The following is an 18214-nucleotide window of genomic DNA, read 5'->3' as shown; positions in this document are numbered from 1 at the left end:
TGAGAGGAGGCTCTTAGCCTGTCCATCCTTGGAAAATGATGAGCAAACCATGATTAGAGTAGACTAATTTGTTCTTACTTCCTCCTGGGTTTTTTTATGTGTATGTCAAACACCTCTTACGTCTAGGGCATTGGCTATTCAGATGATTTTCTGCTTTTCAATCAAAAAGGAAATTCTCTTTGAAGAGAACCAGCATTAAATATTCATCAAGGACAGAAATGATTTAGAAAACCCAAGCATTAAAATACCAGGATCTTGCCCACGATCCCAAAATGCATCAATGCTATCTAATTTGAATTGAGCAGGATTCCTATTGAGATTCAGTCTCAAAGACAGGAAAGGTTACTAAGCTCATGATGTCTCCCGAAGGCAAACAGTATCGCTTGCTGTGGAATGTCTGGCTGTGCCATCTTTCACAGACGGGAGGGTGTAACAGAGTTGTGTGGCTTGGTTTTTAGTAGAAGCCACATTAGCATTAAGGATGATGTAAAGTTACACAGCGGTCAGTGGGGAAAGTTCAGAAGAGCTGAATGCCATACACAAGTAAAAAGGTTACAAATGATAGAGCACTTGGTTCCCTCCTGGAGGTACTGTCTCTTTTGATGGATGCATTTCAGCAAATATGTATGGAATGTCTAACCCTGGGGGTGAGAGAGAAGAAAAAAATTTAGGTCGTGCAGGAAAAGAGCCATACAAAGAGCTCTCCAAATTCAAGTTCATACCTGCCTTAAGAGCATAGAGGAGGCAATGATTACTTCTGGTAGGAGAGTCATGAATGCATCCTAAAGGAGGGAATATTTGATTTTAGACAAAAATATTAACTCTGCGAACACTAAAAGCAGTCTACACATGAATGCCTTGGGCTCTGAAAACTCAGCCTGGGAAAAGCCACACTGCTTTAAGGCAGGCTGGTTCAAGAGCCTGGAGTGGTGCCTCAGGGCTTCCCAACATTTCAGGCCTGTTTTAGCATCTTTTCTTTTTATGCCAATTTATATTTTGAGACACATTGGGCACAAGAAGAGAATAAGCATTCCACAGCGATGGCTGTGTTAGGGCAGACTTTCTGCTAAGGTGGAAAATTCAGGCTGGGAAGCTGTGCCCAATCAGGCAGATGTGGGTCTTTGGGAATTCTGGCAGTTAGAGTGCCTGGCCTCTGCTAGTTTCAGCTCGCATGTATTGGATTTGGGGGAAAGCATCCCAGAATGACAAAAGAAAGACTTTTAAATGTTCCACAAACATGATTTTAGTTCATCTGCAAAAACAGGGGGGGGGGGGATATAGAGGGGGGGAAATGGAAAAAAAAAATCCCCCACATCTCAAACTGCCCTGCTTTTGACAATTACCCCAGCAACTTCAAATAGAAACCAAGAATTGAACTAAGACAAAAATAGAACTGCCTCCTCTCATTCTCAGCTATTAAAACATAATAATCTCTAAGGAAGAGGAGAAAATAATGTTCTGCCTCCCCTGAGATATTGCCCCCAGGCCTGCCCTTCTCTCTTGCAAAGAACAATCCAGTCATTTTGATAAAAGCTGTCAGCAAAACAGTGAAGCCACGTGTACACTCTAATATTTATTGAGAGGCTACTATGTGCCAGGTACTGTGCTGAAAGCTATCATCATTAAGCATATATTATCTCACTCAATCCCTGTAGCCACTTTTCACGACTACAGTTGACCCTTGAACAATGCCGAGGTTAGAGGCACCCACCTCCTGTGCTATCAAAAATCTGAGTATATAACTACAGCATTTTGATCTCCATTTTACCAAGGAAGAAATGGAGGTACACACTGCTTACGTAACTTGCACGAGTCACACAAACGCAAAAGGCAGAGATGAAATTAAAGTTCAGGTCTACCTAATTCCAGAGTGAATTATTATGCACAGCACCTAACTTCCTGTCCACCATACTATATTTCCTTTTTTGCCTTGAGAATTACACACACACACACACACACACACACACACACACACAAATAGAAGGATCTAAGAAAACAAATAAAAATAAAAGCAACTCATTCTAAACTGATTGAGAGTCTTTATAAATGAAGTCCTTTTTCTTAATGTACTCCTTTTTGAACCAGTCTCCCATGGAGTTGAATTTGTAGAAGCCTTTTACATTCCATAGCTCATTTTATCCTCCTGAGTAGTCTGGGAAGTGAAGGAGCTATTGTTATTACCATCAAAAGCTGGGAAAGCTGAGAAACAGAATAGGTGATTCTAGAAACAAAATTTTAAAGGTAAGTCTAGATTCAGAGTAACTGACTCCCAGATCCCCTCTCCTCCCACCTGACCAGATTGTCTCTCACTGTGAAGCACAATTGAGAAGCCATGCATTTGTCTACCTACCTCTTATCCTTAGTGCCTGGAGCAGAATGGAGGCTCAATAAACTCTTAGTGAGTGAATGAATGAATGAATGAATGAATGAGTGAGCAAGGGAGTGAATGAACCAACCTACTAATCACCAATATTATATGGCATCTCTACCCTTATCTTAAAGATGGAGAAACATCCCAAAAGGCCAGGCGACTCTCTCAGTCTCATAACTAGTTGCTGGCTGAGTAAGAGCACAGCTGAAGGGTCCCAGGTTCGATTCTAGTCAAGGGCATGTACCTCAGTTGCTGGCTTGATCCCCAGTCCCTATCAGAGCATGTGAAGGAGGCAACCAATCAATGTGTCTCTCCCTTTCCCTTCACTCTCTCTAAAATTCAATGGAAAAATATCCTTGGGTGAAGATTAACAAAAACAAAGTAAATGGATTAAATAACATTAAAGAGATTATAAGAAAAATATATTCCAAAATTTGTTAGTTGTATTATGGTTATGTTTAAATTATTAACAACTAAGAAATTGGGTGAAGGGTACATATAATATGCTGTAGTATTTTATAGGTTTTTTTACATGTATGAGATTATTTCAAATTAAAATATTAACAAATTAAAAATAAATAAAATATTAATTGAAATGTGTATGCATTACATGAAAAATCTCCTAATTGCTTCTAGCATAATTTATTAAATTGTGCTAAAATTTACAAGGGTTCAATTAAAAATTATCTTAATTCTAAATGATATAATACAAAATATGTAATAGTGCAGTTATAAGCACTTATCTGAAAATACAAATTTAAAGAAGTGAATTTAAAGAAGGGATTAGCCAAAGAAAATATATGCACAACCCATGGACACAGACAACAGGATGGTGATGGCCAGAGAGAAGTGGGGGGCAAGAGCTGGGTAGAGGGGGCAAAAGGGGGGAAATAGGGACATCCTATATAATAATAATAAAAGGCTAATATGCACATTGACTGAACGGCAGAATGACCGGTTGCTATGATGCGCACTGGCCACCAGGGGGCAGACACTCAATGTAGGAGCTGCCCCCTGATGGTCAGTGCACTTCCATATGGGGAGTGCCACTCAGCCAGAAGCTGGCTCATGGCTGGCCAGTGCAGTGGTGGTGGCAGGAGCCTCTCCCACCTCCGTGGCAGCACTAAGAATGTCCAACTACCGGTTTAGACCGAGACCTTGGGGGCCTAAGCCTTTAGTCGGACATCCCCCGAGGGCTCCCTGGCTGCCAGAAGGATATCTGACTGCAAGCTTACTTAGGCCTGATCCCCCGGGGAGTGGGCCTAAGTTGACAGGTGGAAATCCCCCAAGGGGTCCTGGACTGTGAATGGGCGCAGGCCGGGCTGAGGGACCCCCCGCCCCCCACACCGAGTGCACAAATTTTTGTGCACTGGGCCTCTAGTATAAAATAAAGGGTATAATAACATATCAAAAAAGTATAAACAGATGAGAACTGGCCAAACTGAAATCACTAACCTATTTCCCACCCACTGTCCCCAATAGAATGGAACCAGGATCTTATGCACAGCCTTGAGTTGATGCTCTGAGATGCCTCTTTAGCTCACCAGAACTTGCACTGTCACATCCATATGCCTGAATAAGCCATCTGCTTTTTAAAATTTCTTATCATACATAATGGCTAACATTTGCAGGAAAAGGCATAGAAATGATTCAAATACAGGCTAGTGTAGATGAATGTCCATTCACAACACATTTAAGAAAGAGATTTTGAAATGTCTTCTGGGGCCTGGAATCCTGCTGCTCAATCCTCACACCAGCAGCATCAGCACAGGCGAGCTTGTTAGAAATGCAAAAATCTCAGGCTTTCTCCAGTCCTAGTGAATCAGGATCCACATTTTAACAAGGTATTTCCTAAACAGGGGACTCATGTGCACATTTAAGTGTGAGAAGTAGTGGTCTAGAAGCTTCTGATGCTAGTGGGTAATGATGTTATTTTTAGGTTGCCTAGATATCCTGCTCTAGATGCATCTTCTGAAGGTATTTATTTTATAAACACTTCAGTAATGCTAAATATAGACCAGCCACGAATCTACCACATGCCACATATTAACTCATTCAATTCCCACAACAACTCAATGACGTAGTAACTATTATTATATATGACAAATGAGAGAACTAAAGCACAGAGCAATTAAGACATTTGCCTGAGGTCTCACAGCTAAGAAATGAAATCAGTAGGTTTCCAGGGCAGAGTCTGGCTCTAGAATCTGTGCTGATCATGACCCCTGAAGTCCTCCTGAGCTGTCACTCTCCAGACTGCGTCCTGATTTCACAACTGAAGCCTATCCAACTATTTTTAAAAGCAAGGCAGGCTTCGGTGTCTGGTAGCGTTAGCTGGACCCATTCTCTGAAATGGGCAATTATAAAAGCTCACAAAAATCACTTTTAGTGTTTTATTTAATTTTTGGAAGCACTATTAGAATTGAATTGTTAAAATACTATTTTTAAAAATCCTCTGTTGACCTCCACTAACATCTCTCTCTTTCTTATTTAAAATAAGTCAGTAGAAAATAAATGGGGCTATAAGAGATGGCTAATTTTAGATTATGTTCTAGGAGACACAGGAGCTTTCCATGAAAAACAAAACAATTCATTCAAACTGTAAGCAATGCCATTTTATACTTATTAACAGTTACCCGGTGGAACGGAAGGTCTTTCTTTACTTCCATTGAGAGCTGTAATAAAGAACTGCAAGAAAGCTCATGAATGAATTATTTTCTCATACTGCATTACAGTGCAGAATTGTGTTTCAGAATAAAGAAATTCAGATTTCACCTGAAATAAGAAATAGATTTATTTTAGATTATTCTGAAATCCTTATTTTATGAGAATGACCTTTATTTCTCATCTGCCAATCCTTTTCTAAATCTCACAGAAGAGTGAGCTTCCTTCTGAGCTGTGTTTCTCAACCTCTGTGAGGCAATCTTTTCCTTTGGTAAACCTAAAAATCTTGCCCCCAAGATTCTTACACATCTTCCCCATGTGGCATTCCCCCCTACCCAACCCAATTCGCTGATGGAGACTTTCTGATACATCAGGCCAGAGAAGAAGATTTAGTCTAGAAGATTTTGTAAGATTAGCTTTCTGTGGTTGATGTTATGAAAACTGCAGGTGTTTTTATTTCCCAATATAAAATCCCAGTATAATATTAAGTATGTGTATTCCAATTTTGTGCCAAGCCCTATCTACATGGAACTATATCTCCCTCTTCTACCCTGAGGATCCCTGATAGAGCAAGTCCATAGGTAACCCATTCCTCTGAGTCCCTCCTGAGTCCCTAAACTCTTGCCGCATTTCCTCCCTCTTTTTCTTGGGACTGTCTTCATTTTCCATTTCTAATAGAGCTAATTATCCCCTTTACTGATTTATCTTTCTCTCTTTTCTCTCTAACTCTTTTTCAACTTTGCTACCATTATTGGAATATAGAGTAAAGATGCTGGTATCAGGACTTTGGTTATGTTGGATGAACAAGGAGGTAAGTTGAGATTTCTTCAGTAAGAACAATTTCTCGTCTGAATAAAGTGCATTAAAAAAATTGTGCAGACACAGGTGGTCATTTTCCCAGATGTTAAACACATAGATGAATGTGAAGATTCTAGCGTTTTCATCATCTTGTCTTCCTTTTCTATTGAAAAGATTGTAAAGGTAAATGTATGGAAATGTTGAGGCCCTCATGATTAAATGAATAGCACTACTCTCCCTGTTATATATGGTAGGGTAACAGATTTTTTAAAGCAAAAACTATTTGTGTGGTTGATTTTTTAAATGACAGTATTTTGGACAGTGTGAGAATTTTCTTATTCCCCTTATTCCCACTCTTTTTGATAAATTTTATTTTCTTCTAATTATTCGTTTTATATATATATATCACACCATCCATTTCCTTTGACCATCCTAATTCAGTAGCTGGCAGTTTTGATTTCCTAATCATTATAGGGATGCTTTAAATAACTGGGAAGATCATAGGAAAATGGAAAATTGAACCAATTGAAATATTAGACCTGTTTTTAAAATTATGGGGATTCTAGAAACAATGAAAATCAGAGGGCCAACATTTTAGTATAGCATCTCTAAGGTGGAATGAAGAAGGATAATACCAAACTTTTTCTTTGTCTCAATATGGGTAGTCTTACAGTGATGATTTGTTTCATTTAAGCCACAAGTTAGCTACCTGATTTCATTCTGAATTCTTATCATAATAAACAATTTTTAAGAAAATTTTTATTCATACTTTATGAAAGAATTAGAAAATTCTTCAGAATCACAAAAATGCTTTATGGTGTCAAAGATAAAAATATAAAGCTCACAACAACTTATTCACAAGTGTGTTTTGGAGATCATAAATACACTTGTAAGTAAGTTGTTAAGAATGTTTTATATTTTTATCTTTGTTTATGGGGTACTATAAATAAGCTCTAAGCATAAAGCTCAAGCTGGGAAAAATTTTGCCATGCTGGTAAGAGACATAAAGCATTTTTCTAAAATCAGAGAGCCTTTGCATATCATCAATGAAAAGAGCAAAAACTAAAATAAAAATGGATGTAAATTATAAACCATCAGTTTACAAATAGACATATGAAACCATGCTTCATGCAACAGCAACAATGAGGTACCATTCTGTAGCAGACTGACCCAAATATTTAAAATGTATAATGACCAATGCTGTGAATATGTTGGGAAAACAAAAACTCTCATTCTACAGATGGGCACTACAGACTAATAACAAATGTTCGAAGAGTAATTTGATAATATCTTCAAATTGTGAAGTGCACCCATCTTTGACCAAAGCATTCCACTCAGCATTGTACACTACAGGCGTACATTGACAATTATATAAAGAAAAATTTACATGCCTTACCTGTCATCATATAAAACTGGAAACAGCCCAACTCTCTGTCAGTGGGGAGACCAACCAAATGAATCATGGTATGACCATAACAAATGCATATTCTGCAATCATTAATTACAGGGCTGGTGGACAGGCAGGGTCTGAGGAAAGGTGTATCTTTGGGGTCCTCTGGGAAGATGGGTCAAGGAAAGAGGGAGGAAGAGCAGGCAGGGAGAGCCTTCTGATTATGATGTGGATCTGACACAAGAGAAGAGAAGAGAGGAATCAGGATTGGGTGGGAAGGGTCTCAAATGCAGTTCTGCTCTGAGAACATCTCAGCCAGGTGGATGTGAAGCCCAGGAGCAGAGACTCCCCAGAGAGCAGCCTCATGTTGGGCAGGAATGCCTCAGCTCTAGTAAGCCCACTGCGCTCAGCCATTGGCAAGAAGCATCCTGGGAAGAGCATGGCTTCCATGTAAATGCTGTGGCAGATTCCAAAGGTGCAGCAGCTGGAGGTGTCAGCTAATTACACTCCTCCAGGCAGGGTCCCTGGTAAAGGGACATCTGAGGGGCCAACCCTCATGGCTGTCATGTAAGGACTTACGTTCTATATTATTTACTTGTATTCAAGTGTTTCAATAAATATGCACTAATCAATCCATAAAAATCAAGAAAAAAAGTTTTTTGAAAATCAACCCCAAAGCTCCCCCCGCCCACCAATTTTAATATACAAATTGTCAAAATATATATATGCAAATAAAGGAGTCTAATGGAATTGTATTTTGAGGAAATGATGGTGGCAGTCTTCAGAACTACCCCCAATGAATTTGCTATAATTGTAAGATTTACTGGCTTGATCTCTATAACAGTGGTCCAGACTTTGAAACTCGGGATGCATCAAAACACTGTTTGTTTGTTTTTAAATTAAGCAGTAGATGCCCATATAGAAGAATGGTACCTCATTTCCAGAGCTAAGGTGATACATATACATTTAAGTAATTAGGAGTTCCACCTTATTAAGTCTATAGTTAATAGTTTGTATGTGAAGGGATGGGAAAGGGAGCATTGCAGTAGGAGGAAAGGTTGGGCAAAAGTGTAGGAAAATTTCTCTTATCCCCCCTAACTATAAAGCACTGACATAAAAACATGGAAAATAGCATATAACATCTGACATCAACAAGAGAGAAAGGTAATAGCATGCTTACTTGAGTTTCAAAGTTCATTGTACTTTGATGAAAAAAATATAGAGGAAAACGTTGCCAAAATTGTCATACAAATGCAAAAATATATTATTCTTAGGAATGTGGCTACACCACAGTAACTGCTGAATTCCTCAGTTAAATGTACTTCACACATTCCATTTATACTGTAATAGGAGATGAGCACCTTTTAAAATGACAAATGAGCATAAGGCAACAACTGTCTTCACTGCCTTCATAAATGCATTTTAATTCTGCATATGCTGTGTTTAGTTGTTTAGATCAGTAACTGCTTTAAAATTTCTCTCCAGTGATGCTCTAGTACTTCTGTCTATGCCTGAACACCAAAGGTGTTGGCCCTTTCAATCCTGCAGCTGCACAGGAATCTCTGGAAACAGCCATCCTTCTGAAGAACCATCCCAGGTTGTCCAGCTATATGGTTGCACTCAGATATTCCTTACTGGATTCTTGTTTTATACCCAGGTATCAGGAGACACCAAGGAGTATGACAGACGGCCCTGGAAATGTCCTGAGTCCTGGGACTTTTCTTTTCTCCAAGAGAAATTCCCATGGAACAACCTTAACACTAATGTGGGATGGCTTAACCTTTCACTTCCTTATCTCTTGTTCCTTTTGGTGGTCTTTGCTGAGTTCTATGTTTGTTTTGATGCTGAAGCTGCAGCTCTTGGGGAAATCCCATGGGGTCAACTCTAAATGGTAAAATTATTAACCGCTGCCTGGAAGAGTAAAGGCAAAGTCAAGCCTCGTTCCGAGCACTTGCTGACTTTCTGAAAAGATGCATGACACTACAAGGTAGCATCTGTGAGAACTTCCCTCTTGCTAAAATCCACTCACAAATATGAAATGAATGACTAAAGCTGCAACTATCCAATGAGGCAGCCACATGTGGTTATTTAAATTTATTTAAATGGTTTCCATATGCTCATCAATGCAAAATGAAAATCATACAGGCAGCATCTATCTTCTAACTGGATATACTCATGAATGCTTGCATACTGGCCAATAGCATTGATAGTTTGCTGTTCTTCCACTATTTCTGTTCAGGTTAAGGATTCTAAAGGCCCCCATAATGCCTTACTTACATAAGATTAGTAGAATAGATGTCTGAACTTGGATCCCTGAGTATCCTGCCATCAGTGGATCTATCACAAATTACCAGTCATCCAAACATGACAAAAGAAAGTTCAAGTTCTTGCCCCAACAAGTGTTATCTAGATAGTGTTATCTCCTGGAATACCTCTTCTGACCCAAAATGTTATTCTCCTCCCCAGCTACAAGAATAAAGAGAAACAAGCCAGAAAGCAAACTTAGGGAGGGAAGGAGCAGTCAGCCCTGGACAATACATTGCACCAGCTCCCGAGATGCTGCTGTGCCCCTCAGAATGGAATGAGGATATCGGTTATTTTCAAGCATTTCCCTAGAAATGTCTTCATAGAAAGTATTAGTGTGCTATGAAGTCACAATACGCCTAACATATCCAGAAATATAATTCAGTACACCCTAAAAATTAATATTAGAATCATCTGTGAGAAAATGGTTTCATAATATTTTTTAAATGAAGTGTTTGACTTAACAATTGTGTATAAAGATATACTCAACCAATATACCTAGTTATAAAAGAGTTTTCTGAATCAACTTTTCTGAAAGCACTTCAGAATCCTCTCTTAGCTATGCACCTTGCCGAGCAAGCCAGAGCCATGGCAGGACCCAGCTCTCAGAATATGGATTTGGACCCACTTGTTTTTATCTTTATTTTGAATTATTTACTTCAGAAGTCCAATGCTGGTGGACCAATTTTTCTGTTACCTCCCAACCCCAGAAGGCACAACGAGTGGGGCTCCTGAAATACAGTCAGAGAGTTAATATTTTGATCAAGAGCGAATACAAATCTGTATGTACTTCAGCTGCCATTGAGTCCAACAGGCTTTTTTCCCTCTGAGCCCAGACTCTCCTTCAATCTCATCTCAGCCCGGCATACCAGGAAGCCATTAGCAAGTATCCCATTGGGACTTGGTACCCCTGTTTTCATCTGAACTTAACATGGCTTTTCTTTTGATGATGTTGATTGGTTCCCCCTCATCAATCTTTTCATTTATTAGTTAATTTGATCTACAAACTAATTTATTGCATTTTTTAAAGGAAATTGGAATGAATTCTTTTAAACAGTACAAAATCTTCTGGGATGTACAGAATTTCTTTTCTTTTTTTCTTTTTTGGCCTTTTTTTTTAGGATTTTCTTAAAGACCTTCTTACTATATCTGTATTTATTCAGCAAAAGGTCACCAGTACTACACTGTTATTCTTCCAACTATTCAATGCTGAAGAACATTGAAATTTTGTTTTTATTGGTCATGTGAAAAGCATAGCAGAAACAGCACATCCCTAATCATCTGAATTCTGTTCTTCAACCTCACAAAAGAGAAAACAACAGGCTCTTGTTTTCCAAATGGACAGTCTTCTCAGTTTGGGTCTCTAATGAACCTTTGTTTTTCAGGATGATAATTCCACTGTACCATTTAATGTGAAATTGTTTTTAAGTGAGTATTTATGCCTATAGACCAGAAATGTATTTATTAGTTTAATTCTAATCCTGCCCTTATTCCCGGAAGCATAGGCATGCTTGCATGCAAGTATAGATGAAAAGAGGAAAGGAAGGATAATTAGGTTTTGTAATTGGACAACCAATTTCTGCCTTCCTGTAATGGTCTTAAAAGCTGTTTTAAAAATCCTTTCATTGAATTTGTAGTTGACTCAATTTGGTGACACAATTTTTGAAAAATTAACCAAGTTCGTGTATGTAACTCTGGCAACCTAGAAGCACAATTCGCTTCCATGGCTATTGATCTATGTCTCTCATACACCAAGGTCAGCTTTGCTGGCAGCGATGACTCAGTACTGTTCTATGTTCCCATCCATCACTCCTCCAAAGACTCATGCACTCATTTTCCCTGCTTTCTGCCAGCAATTGGGATCTAGCATGTCCCCCATGGTAGAGAAAGGGAGATCAGGGGGCAGAGATGTGAAATGCCTTTCAAAGCCTTAATATCAAGTAAGTCATAGGAAGAGAGGATGAATTGAAATGTCCCAGTACTTGTAACATTGTGTGCTGATGGTGCCATTTTTATATCTTCTGTGAATTGCTATGAATTAAGTATTCAAAACTGAGAGCTTCCCATGTGCTGCCTTTGGCTAGATGGCCACTGCTGAGGGGAGGAGGGGGAGATCTGGAAACCATTGCTAATTATCACTTTAGTTATTATTTTCCCCAAAGAAAAAAGATGGATCCTACTTCCTAACCTTATTTGGTTGAGGATGCTTAAAATCAAGATAGAGACATTTTTAAGGTTGAAACAAATACTTTGTCTAGTAGCATTAAATCTGAATGCCTAAGATAACACCGTTTTTCATTCTCTTGGATTTCACTGGCATCTGAGTAAGTGAATCGCTGTGTTTTTTTTTCCTGGATATTCAGAATCAAACAGGCCTACCTACCCCATCCTGTCATGTCTGAATTGCAAACTATTTTGAGCATTCTTTTTGTTCATTTCCTTCCACCCATGCCTGTGTAGGGCAGCCCGAAACAGTCGACAGCAATGCATCCTCTCAGACAATGCATTGTAATATCTTTCTCTTTCAAATTCTGTTTCACGTAGTCATTTCTCATGTTGTGTTGGAAACCCCCCCCAAAAAATTCATTCCACACTGTCATCCCTTTGTCCTAACCAGAACAACTCGATCGTGTCGAAGAAGGCATGAACCATATCAACCAAGACATGAAGGAGGCCGAGAAAAATTTAAAAGATTTAGGGAAATGCTGTGGCCTTTTCATATGTCCTTGTAACAAGTAGGTACTGGGTACCAGCTCTAATCTGTGGCGTCCAGTTTTTCTTTCTTTCTTTCTTTTCCTTTTTTTAATGTCAAAGTGAATGTCTGAAGTTTTGTCTTTTTTTTCTTTGTCCTTTTCCATCTGCTTCATTCTGTGGGGATAAAATACTTGTATTTAATCAGAACAACTGGAACGCATTGAGGAAGGGATGGACCAAATCAATAAGGACATGAAAGAAGCAGAAAAGAATTTGACGGACCTAGGAAAATTCTGCGGGCTTTGTGTGTGTCCCTGTAACAAGTAGGTGCTGCCTGCCTGCCTGAAGCTTTGGTTTCCCAAGGCCCATCTCCAAGCCTTGACAAGCTCATTCCCGCCAGGCACAAAGGCAGGATGAGCATGTGGCATGCAGAACAGATCAATACCGTCTCCAATGCATTCATCTCATAGCCTAGATGATATTAGTGGGAGTTACTGTCTATGCATTAAAAATCAGGCATACTACAGTGAAAGCTTCACTGTCAGCAAATTTTATAGATGAACATTTCAACATTTTCCAGAAAGTGTACTTTGACACAGAGACTAGCCTCAAGAAAGAGACACCCAATGAATTTTCTTTTCTCCCAACCCCCAAAGCCAAAATTGCAGATTTAGAATAGACTGGAGGTAAATTTGGAGAGGAGACGCACATATATCAAGGGTTGATTTTTCAGAAGCAAAAGACAGTTAATTTGGCCCAACTAAGCATTCTATAAATTAGTCTATGACAATGATTCACCCTTTCAACTGCCCGCCAGTTGCCAAACCTGATCAGCAATTAGACAAGAGATGCCACAGTTATATTCAAGGCAGAGGCGAGGAGTCCTTCAGCAAGAAGTGCTCAAGCCTTACCCAAATTGGACCCATCCCTCCCAAATTCCTCCTCTTGGAAGATCTACCTGTACACTGGCCAAAATGTTGAAATGTGTAGATTTTGCATGCACAACATCACAAAACATTCAACTGTTCTCAAGGTTCTGCAACGCTTTTTTGGAATGTAGCAGAAATGTGACATGTGGTTATAAAGGTTTGCAACAGAAGGAACCTGAAAATGAGGGTTCTGGAAGATAGTTTCATTTGACTAGCAGTGGGAAAAAATGCATGAGTGGGTTGTCCAACATGCATTTGGAAAATTAAACCCATTACCTGATCTCCCTCACCCCTCCCATTTCCCTTTGAACAGAAACCTTTTTTCCTACAAACTCTCCTGGTCCTAACTTTTAGAATAGAAATCGATGTCATTTCTAGCTGATTATATGACCATTCACATCCTTTAAACTTTGAGGCTGATTTAAAATATCCCACTTCCTATTTAGGAGGGGGAGGGGCTCGATTTACAAATAATTTCAAACCTTTTTTAAAAAAGAGAATGATTTACAGTAAAGCCTGATTAACTGGAATCTAGCTAACTGGAACCCTCAAATCTATTTATATTTTTGCTTCCTTCCATTTCTGGCAAAAAGAGACAAATGAACAAATTGGGGGGAGGGGGGCGGGGGGAGGGAGGAATCACATCAGGGATTGAAAATGGGCAATCTAGGTAGTTTGGATTCTCACACTCAGTCTCCATTCTATAACTTCCACATCTAAGAAGACCAAACAATGAGTTGGTTGATCTTCAGAGTAAAGGCCATCAGATACATCAAGAGAAAACATAATCAATAAAAGATTCAATCAAGTTCACTACCCTAAGACAAAGACAGGAAAGTGGCTCAAGAATCCAACTGGTAATCAACAATCACCCCTGAAACAAAATTTTCCTCCATGGCCCACTGTTAATGGAGAAAGTTAAATAATTCACCAAAACGACTCATTTCAAAGTATTCCAGTTAGTCAAGATTTAACTGTATAGTCTTTAGTGGCTACTTGCCACCAGGTGAGATTTACACCTGTTTTGTGATAATTCCAAAAGATACATTTTTCCCATTCATCAACTAACTGTGTGTGGAGAAAGGGTGGAGGCAGGCCCCCACCCCCAGGATGTATTCTAATGTTTGAATGAGATGATGGCCCCTGTGAATTCCACATATTAGTTGGCACCAATTCCTTATTGCACAAGAGACCCTCACTGAGCTTCAAAGCTTGACCGAAGTGTTCCCTATTGTGTGTAAATAATGCTGTAAAAACCATGTGTCACAATGCAGTGTCTGGTGGTGCCCTGGACTCTCTGGGGGCTTCGCCCTGTCTCGGCATGTTTCGAAGGATTATGATAGATGTACGGCAGTTATGTGAGTCTATGTGCAGCATTGTGAGTGCAGTGATTTGCCTTCTTTCAGAAACGCAAACCTTCCTACCCTCTTGACTTTGCCAAAGATGGTATACCAGACATTTACATAGCAGAAAACATCACCAGGTCCATGTAACTTCTTTTAATGTGAGGAGGGAGGGGATAGGGAGTGGGGAAAAAACCAAAACCAGATGCTAAGCTCCATTAAATTAGTTTTTGCATCCTGTCCCACTGAGTGGGCCCACGGTTCTTTAGCGCAGTAAATTTTGACTGCTCTAAGGGCTCTATGCTAGATTGTGGGAGCTACTGAGGGTTCATTTGTACGGTTTCTAATTTGTTTCCAGGGTTGTTTGATCCCCAATCTGCAAATATTAATATTAGAACTACAGATGGCTGTGGTTCTCTGAAGTAAAAATGGGGGGTGGAGGATTAAATATCTTTAATAGAAATTGTGAAAATGGGACCAAAGGAAGTTCTTTTGTTTTTTTGGACTAAAAAGTGTGGTTTCTACTATGCAAAGAACCTAAAAACATCTTTGATTGCCTTAAGTAAGAACACACCCACCAAAATATGCTGCACATGTTCCTATTGGGCACAACAGGTATGCCTGGATTTTAAGTTTCTCTCCAAGGCAGCTCAGTGAAATATGGCCCATGGAGGCCACACTAGTTCCAGACCACTCCCCCTGCCACATCCCAGGATAGTTTGAAGTAGGAGTTTGTACTCACTCCCACCCCGCCCTTGAGCCCGACAAAGAAGCTACTGAAACTGCGTTTCAAATCCTCATGAAGGCTATTACTGCCCTGCTAGTGCCTTTTCGAGAATGGTCAACTTCTGGAGTAGTTTGGCTTAAATGAGAATGCTTCACTTTCTACTCATGCCTGTAGCTGGTGCATGAAGAAGACGTAGAGGGATTTCCCTTTTTGGTGCTAGATGGCTTGTTCTCTCTTCTATTTTCCTGCATTCATTTCACTACGCCTCTTTTACTTTTTGTCTCTGTGGACAAAGGTTTGTACATCAACTCTGGATGTATGGTGACTGTTTGGAAGTACCGATATATTATCTAATTCAGATCATGCTAGAGGCAACTCAGAGACCGTCACCCTTGGCCAACCACCAATCCTTTATGTCCTTCATGCAGAGTTGGAATGGTTAGTTCCGCACATGTGTTGGGGGTGGGGAGGGGGGAGAAATTAAACGGAATTCTGCATGATAGTGTGTAAAAACTTGGTTGAGTATGTTTTTCTTGATGACAGTGTGTTGCTGTGGTGTGATGTACACACTCTACTTGGCAGTCTTGTTTTGTGTCTGTCTGCCAGTATGTTTTCCTGTGTGTTTTGTGTCTCAAAATATAACCATGTCACTGAAATAGAACTGAGTGTCCTCCAGCTACCTTAATCCTTGTCTTAAATCTAACTAAACTACCAAAACATGCCAAAACAAGAACAAATTGCGGGCAAAGGTTACAGTCTTGACAATTGCAATTGACTCAATTGGACATGAAATGCTGAGTAGCTGAGGCATGGTGGTGGCCAACTGTTTGGGTCCATATTATGATATATCGGTATTCTCTAATGCCTCAACTTAAAACTCATTCGCTTGGTTCGGTTCTTGGCTTGAAGAGATAACCGTTGCTGTGAGCTTGACGTTCCACCATCTTGCCTTGTCACTCACCCTCTTTTTTGCATAGGCTTAAGTCAAGCGATGCTTACAAAAAAGCCTGGGGCAACAATCAGGATGGAGTGGTGGCCAGCCAGCCTGCTCGTGTGGTGGACGAACGGGAGCAGATGGCCATTAGCGGTGGCTTTATCCGCAGGTGAGCCTTGCACAGCCAACACTATAACCATAACTGTTGTCTATTTATGAGTAACAAACAACCCCAAACTGAATGGTTCTTTAAACAACACCCATTTTATTACTTATGAATCTGTATGTTGGTTGGGTATTTCCTCAAGAGCCTAGGTTCATTCATTATAGGCAACTGGGTGTGGAATGATGCAACATGGCCCACTCGTTTGTTTGCCGCTGTCAACATCTGCTAGGGTTGGCAGGGGATGTCAGCAGAGCGCCTCTGTTCTCATATCATCTCTCCAGCAGAACAGCTCAGGGGTCTTACATGGTGGTGAAAGCATTTTAAGGGGCAGGCTCCAATTCACAAGCACTTATCAAGCCTTCGCTTGTGTCATGTTTGCCAAAGTCTCACCAGACAGAGCAAGTCACATGATCACATGAGCAGCAAACAGGCACCTCATTCCATGAGTTTAATTGAACAGAGCTTATTAAAGAGGCTGGTTACAGAGGTGTGGACAGGGTTAATGACAAGTAATGGTAAAGCACTTATGGATTAGCAATAGCAGGAAGAGTCCTGACAGGACAGAAGAGAGCTGTTATCAGAACCCAACAAGAGTGATAGCTGTGGGTAGAGAAATGCAGCCACTGCCAGGCAATAGGTGTGTCAACCCCTCCCTCCTCTTGCCTTCCAGTCATTCACTGGCCATTTGCAATGCCCTCTGGAAGTCAGAAGGTGAGAAAACCTGGGTGATACCGTTGTAGAGAGGTCAGCCTCTTGGGGCAGAGAGAAACGTCAGGGAACAGATCTGGGCAAAGAGACAATAATGAGCATACCTGGCTTCTTATTAATCATTTCCTTTGAGATCTGGAAGCAAAAGCCAACTTAAATATCAATTTTTAAAAATCTTAAATTCACAGATCTGCCAATTACACAGAACTCAGCTTTCAGGAGACCAGAAAACAAATACAGTAACAAATATTCCAGGTGTTGCAAAGAAAAAAACAAAACGATCTCTTTTTATAGGCTACTATACCAGGACTCAGCAGCAACTAGGGTAGTTGCTTGTACAGTTATCTTCACCCAGGCCACTAATGTTGCCCACCAGTAACCCAGGTTCAAGTGACAGGTCGCTCTCACTTAGGTATAAGGTCTAGATATCTACCTAGAGCCTCACAGGTGGCAATTCTATTCCTGTTTCTCCCTGCTCCCAGGGAAACTAGATGGAGGTCTCAGTCCTGGCTGCATATTAGAATGACTGAAGGAGATTTTTTTTTTAAAATACAAGTGCCTGGACCTAATCCACACCAATTGAATCAGAAGCTCTAGAAATGGGAACCAGGCATCTGCAGGTTTTTAGAAAATGCCTAATCAGGGCTGAGAACACTGAATGGGAAGTACTAATATGCCTTAGCTGTTGATGATCATTTAAATAAGCTTCTCTTCTAAAAAAGCTAGGAAGTCCCCCCTTTCATTTTCTCTGGGCTGGGTTGCTTTCAAACACTTAGCAGGCTAGTCTGCATTGGGAGTTATTATGGGGGGAGGATTTTAAGCCCTCTGATCATTTTTAGCCCATCACCATCTGTACTGGGAAAATGTTATTTAGCCAGAATATTCTGGAGTAAGTACCTACCATTTGCAATAAAGAGTTACTGTTTCACTGCTTTTTCACTTTCAAGCTGAGCTATAGAAAAAAGAAATGGCAAGATGGTAAGGCACTTTGAGAACCTACTCATTTCTCCCCACTCAAACAGGAACAAAACCTTTTAGCACAGTTGTTTTCGCTTGAAATCATCCATTCACAATGCCACCAAAAAACCCATAGCATTGAAATCTGAGCAAATAAAAGTCATCTTGAACAAGTAGTTCCCTGTGGAGTTCTGGGGAGCAAGTGGGATTAAGGGGCAGATTGAAATGA

General features: G+C 40.1%; 1 protein-coding gene across 3 annotated transcripts in view; it reads left to right on the top strand.

Moving 5' to 3' along the window:
* Positions 1-18214, top strand: part of SNAP25 (synaptosome associated protein 25) — an 85310-nt gene that overhangs the window by 58478 nt on the left and 8618 nt on the right. For 2 of the 3 annotated variants that reach the window (XM_059705559.1, XM_059705561.1), the window contains 3 exons: positions 5798-5846; positions 12427-12544; positions 16198-16323. In XM_059705559.1, the coding sequence (XP_059561542.1) occupies positions 5798-5846; positions 12427-12544; positions 16198-16323 (293 nt within the window). Of the gene's footprint in view, positions 1-5797; positions 5847-12144; positions 12263-12426; positions 12545-16197; positions 16324-18214 lie in introns of all 3 variants that reach the window. The other variant, XM_059705560.1, reaches the window with a different exon arrangement.

Source organism: Myotis daubentonii, chromosome 8 (assembly GCF_963259705.1).
Source record: "Myotis daubentonii chromosome 8, mMyoDau2.1, whole genome shotgun sequence".
Lineage (NCBI taxonomy): Eukaryota > Metazoa > Chordata > Mammalia > Chiroptera > Vespertilionidae > Myotis > Myotis daubentonii.
This window is presented reverse-complemented; position numbering and strand designations above follow the sequence as displayed.